We start from the raw sequence: 11,343 nt of genomic DNA, 5'->3' as shown, positions 1-11,343 counted from the left end.
TGGGGAGTGGGGAGGTGGAGTGTGGAACAAAACAAAATTGTTGTCAAAATTACCGGAAAAGGTTGAAATCCAGTATTTGGATCTCCTGAATTACTAAACCTTCACATCACTAGCCTGTTTGCAGTTACTTGTGCTTTGGTTTCCCCTGTCTTGCCTGGAGTTGATTAGGATCGGGGACTGACTGATTACTTTCTTTTTCTTTTTCTTTTTTATCTTGATTGATCCCCTTAGGTGACAAACTGTTTAAATGTGAGGAATGTGCAAAGCTGTTCAGCCGCAAAGAGAGCTTGAAGTGAATGAAGTGAGTGGAAATGACTAGCAGCTCTTTCTGAGGTTAGGTGAAAATGTGCAGTGAACCTCCAGGTGCCGGCTGCAGAGCTTGGGTCACTTATATTTGAGCCGATATCCCTGGGCATGAGTGAGACAAGACTGATAGGGAGAGGTAGCATCTTCTGTCAGAACAGCTGACGAGTTGGCAAAGTGTGGACGCGCTTTCGAGAAGTGAGTGGAAATGACTAGCAGCTCTTTCTGAGGTTAGGTGAAAATGTGCAGTGAACCTCCAGGTGCCGGCTGCAGAGCTTGGGTCACTTATATTTGAGCCGATATCCCTGGGCATGAGTGAGACAAGACTGATAGGGAGAGGTAGCATCTTCTGTCAGAACAGCTGACGAGTTGGCAAAGTGTGGACGCGCTTTCGAGCATACAAGTCCTTTTTCGTGTCTGAATTTCCTATAGAAAGTTGTTTTCAGGCATCATTACAGCAAGACAAGCTGGAGCTAGCTGGGCCATTATGATCTAGGGATGAGATCTGGCGGCAGTTTAAGGTACTAAATAGGATAGTTCCAGTCTTGTTCGCTTGTCCTGTTTCATTTATCCCCACCTATAGTGTCTTTTAACGTGTGAACTCTGGGTAAAGGCTGTGTAATTAAGGGCTGTGCCCACATGTGTTGGACATTGGGTTATCGGAGAGGTTGCTACATGCATGGTCTGCTTTTTTTTTTTGTGTAGAGCTCAGGTGTAGGAACATGGCAGGATGACGTAGCATCAGAGTTTTGCATCAATATGCATTTAAATGCCCCGTTAAAAGAAGAAAAATTGGAAAGACAGATCGGAAAAAGTAGTTGAGATTTAGAATTTCTCTCGGACGTGACTTGGCTTTTTCCCCACTTAAACACTTACTGTTTGCAATCCTCAGGTTGACAGTGAGTACAGATACAAGTGCACGACGTGTGAAAAGGCCTTTCGGATAGAGAGCGCGTTGGAATTCCACAACTGCAGGACAGGTGAGAATGACAAACCATTCCACTTCCTCTGGCATCTCTGCTCCAGTTTGGAGGGATGTTCACAAATCCATCTCAGCACAGAAACTACAGAAGGGGGTTAGGAATTTAGATATTTGGCCTCATCACAGCAAGAAACCTGTCCTGCTTCTCTCCAAAAAACTTTTTGTGATAAGACAAGTGTAACCAGTAATCTGTAGGTCAACACATCCACTTATGTATTCCTTCTTTTAGTATCTCCTGCCTGCCTGTCTAATATCCTTACTGGTATTTCATTTGTATGTTCACAGATAACTCTGTAACCATCTCTGTTTAATTTTCTTTCCTGAAACTTAAGTTTCACCTCATTTCTCTGAAATAGAGAAGCTGGAATGGGGGCCAGTACTATCAATAGTTTGTATTTTCTGGGAATCCAATTTTCTTCTGCTTTCTCATGCTTTCTTTATATTTGCAGTAGTCTCTCTAGTGTTTTTTTTCTTAGTATCACTTGAACCTGACCTTTTCTCCCATAGCTATCCCTTGTGGTTACTCATATCTATGCTTAGTGATCTTATGCTTAGAAAATGACATCCTGGTTACTTTTATCGATGCGTGGTAAGTGTCAGTCCTGAATCACCTGGGCAACTGCCCCTTAGAGCACCATTCAAAGTAGGTTTTCTCATTTCCCTTCAGAGGGTACAGCCTGTATAAAAACTCAGCCTTACGAAGAATGGAAAGTAATGCCAGGTAACCTCAGTATTCTGTTTGTTCAAGGGCAGCAGCTCATTTTCTCTCTGAGTTGAGCAAAACGAGCAGCAGTTTTTGCTCTGCTCTTCAAGGCATCAAACTGTTACTTCTTTGTTATTGCTGCATCACTGGCAGATTCCATCTACAGGACCATGCTTTCATGGTCCAAGAAAAGTCTCAACTACTGAATATAAAACAAATTCCCCATAGGCCTACATTGGTGTATTTTGGAGATTTTATACTTTCTTCTGGAGTATTCTGTCCTGGCTGGTATTGGTGCCAGTGCTGGCAGAAGTATTCTGGTGCTTAGACACAGCTGTCTGTGTTGCTGTATATTTAGTGGTTTTACCAACATTAAAAACTTGAATCAGCTGTGAGAGAATCCACACCAAACACAATTTCATGTATGCTAGACCACAGAAATAGCCCATGTAGGAAGACACAGTGCTGGTTTCCATGTTCACATTAGCATCTTACATGATTATTGCTTTTGAAAAAAAAGGGTTTAGGTAAAAGAAAAACATATGCTTAAAACTCAGACCTAACAAAGTAACTACCTATCTCATAAGCATACAAACCTTCTTCTCATCCGTAAAGAGCTGCATGGTTTCTCTTGCTTACAGATGACAAGACATTCCAGTGTGAGATGTGTTTCAGATTCTTTTCTACAAACAGTAATCTTTCAAAACACAAGAAAAAGCATGGGGATAAGAAGTTTGCATGTGAAATCTGCAATAAGATGTTCTACCGGAAGGATGTCATGCTAGACCATCAAAGGCGACACTTGGAAGGTAAGTGTACTTCAGATCAACCAAATTACTGCTCTTGAAATGGCAGTAGAGGTGGGAAGGTTAAGGAAAAGATTCTTCTGGATGGTAACTGTCATCTTTTTTTGTCAGTTACCTGATCTGGAGTAGCAGGTTTCAGCAAAACATGACATTTATTAAAAATCATAGTGACAGATCCTGGAGGGGAGTTGTCTAGTTCCATGAAAAACTTTCTAGAAGATGCACCTACCTTTTTTTCAGCCTCACATGATTGGATCCAGTGCTAGTAACAGTCATGTGAAAGTTGCTTGGCTTATTAAGCAGTAGGTTAGACCAGCTGATTTTAATGATATCTTTTTATTTCTTTGAATTCTTTTTTTTTTTTTTAATGTGTGGTAAATTGAAAATTTGAAGGCAAAGAATTAAATTGCAGTGTACAACTGACAGTGACTACTGTATAAATATGGTATAAATGGAATGCTGTGTGACATTATCTTTCAAAATCTTGTGATTATATGAAAATGAAATTGTAAGACTTCACTGTTGAAATTCTCAAGCATCTAAGGATGTTATAGGTACTCAGAGACTCTGGAAAAACTTGGGCGATGGTAGGTTGCTGAAATATGTATTAAAATGCCTCTAGCAGTCTAGATGATAAAACCAAAGGTGATTATAAAAATGCAGCCAGATTATCTAATTTGATGCTTTGGGCATAGCACCTGTCCCTGGCTGCTCTTGTGATCCAGACCTTTGTGTCATGAACTACAGGACAAGAGGTTGAATGGCAGTGGCGAGGTGTCTCATGTTTAGCTGTCACAGAACAGCAGCAGCCCTCTTCCCTCCTGAAAGTAGCGGAGAAATCATCTGAAATCATCAGGTGTGGTCTGAAATCATCACTGAGCACTGAAGATGGTGCTTTACGGTTGCCTCTCTCCTTAGAGACTGCGAGGGGGAACTTCTGGGCCAGGTGTGTGATCGAATTGCCAAGGCCTACTAGATCTGCCTGTTTCCAGGTGTTGACAACAAATGTCTGTTTTCAGACACTTTACAGTTGGTGTCGTAACCAAAAATCATAATACTCCTCTTTGGCCGGCTGCTTTTATATTCTTAAGACACCGTTTTAATTTAGAAATTATCCTTTTGTTAGCCATTAAATTCTGCATTGAGACTCTTCCTAGTGTTTCACTCTTCTTTACAGTATTCACCTGAAAGGGCATGCAGATTGGAGTGGAAAACCATGGTTTACTTTTTTGTTTTGTTTTTTGATGGGGACTGTTCTGTTAAGGGGTGAGGCGTGTGAAAAGAGAAGACTTTGAGCACAGCACGGAAAACATGGTTCGCTACAAGAAGGAGCCTTCGGGATGCCCCGTCTGCGGGAAGGTAGGCATCTTTCCCAGCGTGTGCCGCGTGAAGCTCTGTGTTGCACCTCCACGGGACACTATAGCCGCAGGGATACAGTGCACCGAAAACCAGTGCCTCCAGACGGGTTACTGTGACACAGCAAGTTACCCCCCGTGTATTAAACGACAGCAGCAGCCTGGCTGGACAGCACTGCTACAAGGCTGAGGTAAATGACACGCACTGAGGTACGTGCCAAGTCAGATTACCTCACGACTCGGACAGGCATGTGGCTACTTACTGTTGGGCCCTGTCGCCTGGCCGAGACATTACTCTTCAAACCGCCTTAGCTCCGTTATACATCCAAGCCCACTGTGGCCATGGGTGGCGGGAGCTGTTAGCACAAGGATAAGAACAAAACTGAAGTTTGGACTAGATTTCTTTTTCAGGACATTTAGCACCATGTAGAGTGTAACGTGACCGCTGTGTCTGTCAGTGAAATCTCATGGCTAATGTTATTTAGAGTGAAGTTCTTCTGCCGGAATGTAAACGGCTGGAGTTGACTGTTTGCTCTGGGAACCATTTTCCATAAGAAAACAAAGTGAATTCATGGTGCAGTCATGGCACTGTTGCGTTTGGGTGTTTAACGCTCATGCTGTTCAGTTGCTGTTATCACAGGCACAAAGACTGTGGGTTTAACTCCTGATTTTATAAATGTTTATTGATGCATGGTGCAAGATCTACTCCAGCGCCTCTTAAACTGGTGTGTGGACCTTTATCTTTGATGTTTTGGATAAGTTACATATCTATGAAAGTAGATTTTGTGGATGTGTCTTTTTGTAGATAGGTGGAACCTTTATTGTTCAAAAGACACTGTCTAAATATTGTTAAATCTGCCCTGTGTAATTCTGCTGCAGCTTTTTTGGAGGTCCACCTCTGATGAACAGGCAATTTCAGTCAGTTCCTTGGAACTGTACATCTGTATTTGGCTGTGTTAGCAGTCTCTGAGGTAGCCTGCTGGCTGGGTAACAGGAGCCCCTACATGTTTCTGGCCTGAATGAATAAAACAGGACAGTAAATAAGTTCTGTGCTCTCCACTGGATAACTTGCAAGGAACTGGTGATGATACAAACACCCTCTTTTCCCTCCTTTTCTTTCAGGTATTTTCATGTAGGAGCAATATGAACAAACACCTTTTAACACATGGAGACAAGAAATACACTTGTGAAATCTGTGGACGTAAATTTTTCAGGGTGGATGTGTTGAGAGATCATATTCATGTCCATTTTAAGGTATTGTGTTAATAACTTCCTAGAAAAGGCATGTTACTCAGCCGACACGTAAATATATAAATAAATGGCCATGTTCATACTGGCAACACAGCAGTGATCATGTATGGTGTGCAGTGACGTTTCTACAGCAGCCTGCCGTGAGTTGTGCTCTGATTTACCCATGGCTCTATCCACATCTGGATTGCTGCAGAGCATGTGGACTACCCTATTGGAAGTTAGTTCAGCTACCGCTGCAGAGCGCTGCTCTGAGCGCTATGGAAAAACCACCTCTGTGACCCCGGGTGAATCACAGAGGTTGCGCAGTTTGAAGCAGGGAGAGTGTTGGTTGAGTTGTGGTTTTGTTGGGCTGAGGGGTTACAGTCATCCCCTCTCCTTGGGGGAAGAAAGCAAACAAGAGAACTAATTGGCCCTGCCCTTTCCATGCCAGTGATTGTGATTCTCTTGTATGTGCCAGAATAACTGCCTGTGTATTGCATTCCTTACCTGGTTTTGTCAAAACGTCTCAAATCACATAAAAAACTCTTTTAATAGTGCTTAATCAGACCCAGATTATTTTGACGTAACGAGGTTAACGCTGAATCGCAAGGAATTGAATTGAAAGGGAATTGCATCGCGCCATGGTGTTCACAAAGATGCTTTTATGGATGTAATAACTCTACCAGTTGCGTCTCTGTTTCCATTAGTTTCTTTTATACACAAAAAAAAAAAGAGCATTATTTGCTTGGTTAAACAGTTGCTCCTTGTTTAGTCATGGACAGAGGAACTTTGTTTACCTGAATTGAATGAAGCAGGAGGATATTTTAAATAAATAATGTTACAGCAGTTGTTAATGCAAGGCAGTCTGCATGGCAACAGAAGCTGACTGACTGTTACCTTTTGAAACAGAAGTTCAGTCTATTAAAGCAGATCATTCTTTCCCACCCTTCGCAGGACATAGCGCTGATGGATGATCACCAGAGGGAAGAGTTCATTGGGAAAATTGGAATCTCATCAGAGGAAAACGATGACAACTCTGATGAAAGTGCAGATTCTGAGCCACACAAGTATAGCTGCAAAAGGTGCCAGGTAGCTTTAAATACTTTCAAATTAACTTGTTTTGGGATGGGGCGAGGGGGTGGAGGTGTCTATAAATAGTTCAGAATTTTAAGTAACGTTAAGGGCTCACAAAGAGAAGGCCAGCCCATGGGTCTAGTCTTTTCTGCAGTGCTTGTTATCTCCAATCTATAAAGCGATGCTGTTCCATCAAGTGTTAGGTGGTGTTCTGCAAGGTGAATGCTAAACACTTAAAAAGAGAAACACACATACGTAACGGTTACGCGTGTGCAAGGAAGCAAGCAAGGAAAACTGGAGGAAGAGACGATAAAGGAACAGTCGAATCTTACACTACCTTTTAATTATGTGCAAATTCAGACTGTTGTAGCATTTCTGAATGACCCAGTCCACAAATTGGTTAGTTTTGATAAGATCAGGTGGTTCTGTAGTGGATATCCAGTTGGGAGGATTAAGACTGCTGCTTATGTTCAGCATGACTGCTCATTCTTAGATTACTCTGTTCCTGACAGGATGGCATTAGAAGTGCTGCTGGAACAGACCTCACGTAGTTGTCACCTGAGAGAGGAAGACTTTTTAAACCTATTACTGCATGGCTTTTGTCATTTTGTAAAGAAGTAATGGGGAAGGATGGGCGCAGGGGAGGATGCAAAAGCAGTCAGTGAGAAGAGCAAAACTGACCAAACGGGCATTTTTGAGGTTAAGCTGCTGACTTGGCCCCTGGAAATCAGATCTTATTTCACAGTCTGCACGTAAGGACCTCTAGTGACAGGACAAGGGGTAACGGGTTTAAACTGAAAGTGGGGAGATTTTGGATATCAGGAAGAAGTTCTTCCCAGAGATGGTGGTGAGGCACTGGCACAGGTTGCCCAGAGAAGCTGTGGATGCCCCATCCCTGGAAGTGTTCAAGGCCAGGCTGGATGAGGCTTTGAGCAACCTGGCCTAGTGGAAGGTGTCCCTGCCCATGGCAGGGAGTTGGAACTGGATGGTCTTTAAGGTCTCTCCCAACCCAAACCATTCTATGGTTCTATGAATAATGTGGTGGTGAAATTGCTTAGCTTATCTTCATTTTAAAGACATGGAGATAATTTTTCTGTTTTTATCGGTGAACCAGTTTTAAAGTGCAGCGTGCTTTTAATGGCCAAAGAGGCTGTGGCCTAAATCCAGCTTTCACAGATTTTTCATCCAGTGATACACAGGACATGTATGTCTACCAGCTCCAGCTCTAGATCCCAGTAATGCGTTACTCGATCGTTGTGGTTCCCGAGGACTGTTCTCCCCTTTCATTCACTATTGGTTCATTCCACAGCTGACTTTCGGCAGAGGGAGGGAGTACCTGAAGCACATAATGGACATGCACAAGGAGAAAGGCTATGGCTGTAGCATCTGTAACCGGCGTTTTGCCTTGAAGGCAACTTACCATGCACACATGGTCATCCATCGGGAGAACCTGCCTGATCCTAACGTGCAGAAGTAAGATGGCGTGTTGGACGGATAAAGAGTTCAATCTTTCTGAAGTTACAGTGGCTCTGCCATCTCGTGCTTTTAGAGAATTGGGCTGTAATAAACTATCAGAAACTGTATAATGGGTGGGAAAATGTTCATTAAAAGCTTGAAATATAGATCACTAATGATTCACTTCACACTGATGATTAGTCAGCAGACTCCCAGTTTGGGCTTTGTAAGGTATAAATCTGTGATTTTGGTAAATATTTTTTTTAAACTATGATTTGAGGATATAGCAGTGCCAGGCTGCTCCAGGATTGCAGTGAACTTACAGGTTTCTTAAGGCTCATTTTAAAAGATCAATTATGTTTCCAGGAATCTTTTATAGTAATTACCAAAAGAAATACTTATTGACAGAGAGGCCTGAAAACCATCTCTGTGTCAAGAAAAGAATCACAGTTTTTCCTCTCTTTGGTTTCAGATACATCCATCCATGTGAAATCTGCGGAAGAATTTTTAACAGTATAGGAAATCTGGAAAGACATAAGCTTATACATACAGGTAAAAATGTTGTATTTCTTTATTATTATCAATATTAAAAAAAAAGAAAATTCTGTTGCCAGTGCCTGCCTTATGTGTTTTTCAGGAGGAAATGAGATATGGGTTTTTACTGTACATTACAATAAGATAAATGTTATAATTATGCTTTTAGGGTAGACTGGTTTTCTAAAGCAGGTAGTATTAATGAAGGTATTTGGTCTAGGCACAATCCAGATTCCTAGTTAATATGATGTAGGATTCACCTGCTAAAACCCCTAATTCTGTATTGTGTTCCTCCCCAGACTCTTATCCATGCCACCTTCTCACCATTGCACAGGCTGAAAACTGCTATTGCAAAATCATTTTTAACAGCTCATTATTATTTCATGCTATTCAGTATTTTCCTACCTCAGGCTTTATCTTTTTTTTCCAGATCTCAAATAAAAAGCCAGCTTTTCTCTCTCTCCAAAGTCTTCTAATTTAGTTTGGGCTACAATATGCATGAAAGATGTGGTTGACAACACACGTGGACTGTTGCCCTCTAATTCATCGGTTTAGTCAGTTTTTAGGAGATGCACATTTTTCATTAACATTTTTTTTGTTTATGTTGTCTTTTAAATTTATTTTTAAGGTGTAAAAAGTCATGCTTGTGAGCAATGTGGCAAATCATTTGCTAGAAAAGACATGTTAAAAGAACATATGCGAGTCCATGATAATATCCGAGAATACTTGTGTGCAGAATGTGGCAAAGGTATGTCTAATGCCTTGTTTTCCATTAATTGTGATACTGAATAGCAGGTGAATATCTGAATTAAAATTACTTTGTCCTTAGAATACTGGGAAGGTCATAGAATCATAGCATAACGGAACTGTTTGGGTTGGAAGGGACCTTAAAGACCATCTAGTTCCAACCCCCCTGCCATGGGCAGGGACACCTTCCACTAGACCAGGTTGCTTAAAACCTCATCAGATATATCAGAGTGCAATAAATCCTGTGTTTCTGAGAGGTAGAAACTGTATTAGTCAGGATCCTTACGGTTACATAAACTACCCTTATTTTTATACAATATAGTGTTATGGCCTGTAAGACAGAACCAATTATAGGAAGATTTGCTTTTGTTGTCAGATTGTTTGCCTGACTGAGTTCCAGTGCATTTGCAGCACAAAAGTGAATACAAGTTAATTTTTTCATTCTGGGCTGTTTTCAGGCATGAGAAATAGAGCAATTTCTCTCTGTAAGAGCCTTAAGAGTCAAAGTTGCTTTGACTTTTTAAATTGTTTGCATTATAACTGGAGCAAACCTGAACTGGTATTTTAGCAGAAGGCAGTAAGTCTGACATCTCTAATGTAATGTTCTGTCTTTGCTTGTCCCTGCTGTTCTGCTTCTTCCTCAGTGGTTACTCAGATGTTTTCCAGAGCTTTTTCGTGGAATTAAAATACTAATGATAATGTGCACTGCTGCCTAAACAGTTAAAAATCTGCCCTTGTGGGCACACAGCAAATATAATCGTAGGGCTCTTGGCTAACAACTTGATCACCCCGAGTTCTCCTCTGAAGGTGGGAGCAATTGACATTTGTCCTGCTGTACCTTTTTTCTCACAGGAATGAAGACAAAACATGCGCTCCGTCACCACATGAAACTTCACAAAGGGATTAAAGAATATGAATGCAAGGAATGTCACCGAAAATTTGCACAGAAAGTCAACATGCTGAAGCATTACAAAAGACATACGGGTGAGGTCTCTAAAGATGTGCAAAAGTTGCGCTGAATCAGTTAAATGCTTCCTGAGAGAGCTCTTATCTAGAACAGCAGAGAGTATGAGAAACACTAAGAAAAAAGTACACATATTCTCCTTTTTAGAAAGTGCAATTTTGTTCTGTAGTCAGCCAAGTCCACCTGTTACACAATTAAGATATATAGTTTAGTTGCTTTCATGTTTTGCATTTTTAAGAGGGGTTGTTTTGGTCTAGCGTAGGTGTAGAGTGCCCATATTAAGTTAGTCCTCAGGTTCTCATTTCCCAAAATAAAAGTTTTACCTCTCACATCAGGTTCCCTCGGATTCATTTTCCGACAGATAAGTGTCATGGCTTAGACAAAAATACCTGGTGGAGCTGGCCTGCTTCTGCTTGTTTGGCTGTGATCTATTGGTTTTTGGTGTTGTAGCAATAGGAGGCTCAGAACTGTCCCAGATACCTTAGACTGTTTTCACTCTGATGCTGAATGTGCTCTTCATGCAGGAATCAAAGATTTCATGTGTGAGCTCTGTGGCAAGACGTTTAGTGAGAGAAATACGATGGAGACTCATAAGTTGATTCATACAGGTAAATCCTCTAAAAACCAGGCTCCTACGACAACATCTCAGTTTTGTTTCTAGGCTTCTTTAGACTTGCCAGTGTTGGAACTAGTGTTACACATCACGCTGCCAACATAAAATTGTTCCCCTTGTTGAGATGCTGACACCGTGCTGCACGTCTTTGGGGGCTGTTACCAATAGCATTTCCTTCCGTCTGCCACCAGTAGGAAAACAGTGGACATGTTCGGTCTGCGATAAGAAGTATGTCACTGATTACATGCTGCAGAAGCACATTCAGCTCACTCATGATAAGGTAGAAGCCCAGAGCTGTCAGCTGTGCGGGACAAAGGTTTCTACGCGAGCATCCATGAGTCGACACATGAGGCGTAAACATCCAGAGGTGAGTTAGTTTGGCAGGAAGGTTGTGGGGTGCTTTGGGGGTTTTTCTTCCTTGGGTTTTTGTTGTTGTTGGGTTTGTTGTTGTTGTTGTTTTGTTTGGGGTTTTTTTGTGGGTTTGTTTTTCTTTTTAACAAATCTGGGGTTAAACTAGAAGACAAATAAGCCCTACAGCTTCTGATCTAGACATGGGAGCTTGTCCTTTTTGTATGGC

At 41.6% G+C, this 11,343-nt stretch overlaps 1 protein-coding gene across 1 annotated transcript; it reads left to right on the top strand.

Annotated features, from left to right (window-relative positions):
- Positions 1-231: 231 nt before the first annotated feature.
- On the top strand, positions 232-11,133 carry LOC104514622 (PR domain zinc finger protein 15; the record flags this gene model as incomplete). Its single annotated transcript, XM_010158359.1, has 13 exons — positions 232-292; positions 1,009-1,015; positions 1,196-1,283; positions 2,630-2,797; positions 4,059-4,153; positions 5,272-5,403; positions 6,334-6,468; positions 7,763-7,926; positions 8,381-8,460; positions 9,071-9,190; positions 10,042-10,173; positions 10,678-10,761; positions 10,958-11,133. Coding segments are annotated over 13 exons (1,442 nt in total), but the record flags the coding sequence as incomplete, so codon positions are not given.
- Positions 11,134-11,343: the final 210 nt, after the last annotated feature.

This window comes from Eurypyga helias, unplaced genomic scaffold (assembly GCF_000690775.1).
Source record: "Eurypyga helias isolate BGI_N326 unplaced genomic scaffold, ASM69077v1 scaffold12959, whole genome shotgun sequence".
Taxonomy (NCBI): domain Eukaryota; kingdom Metazoa; phylum Chordata; class Aves; order Eurypygiformes; family Eurypygidae; genus Eurypyga; species Eurypyga helias.
The sequence above is the reverse complement of the archived record's forward strand: the minus strand, read 5'-3'. Positions and strand labels throughout refer to the sequence as shown.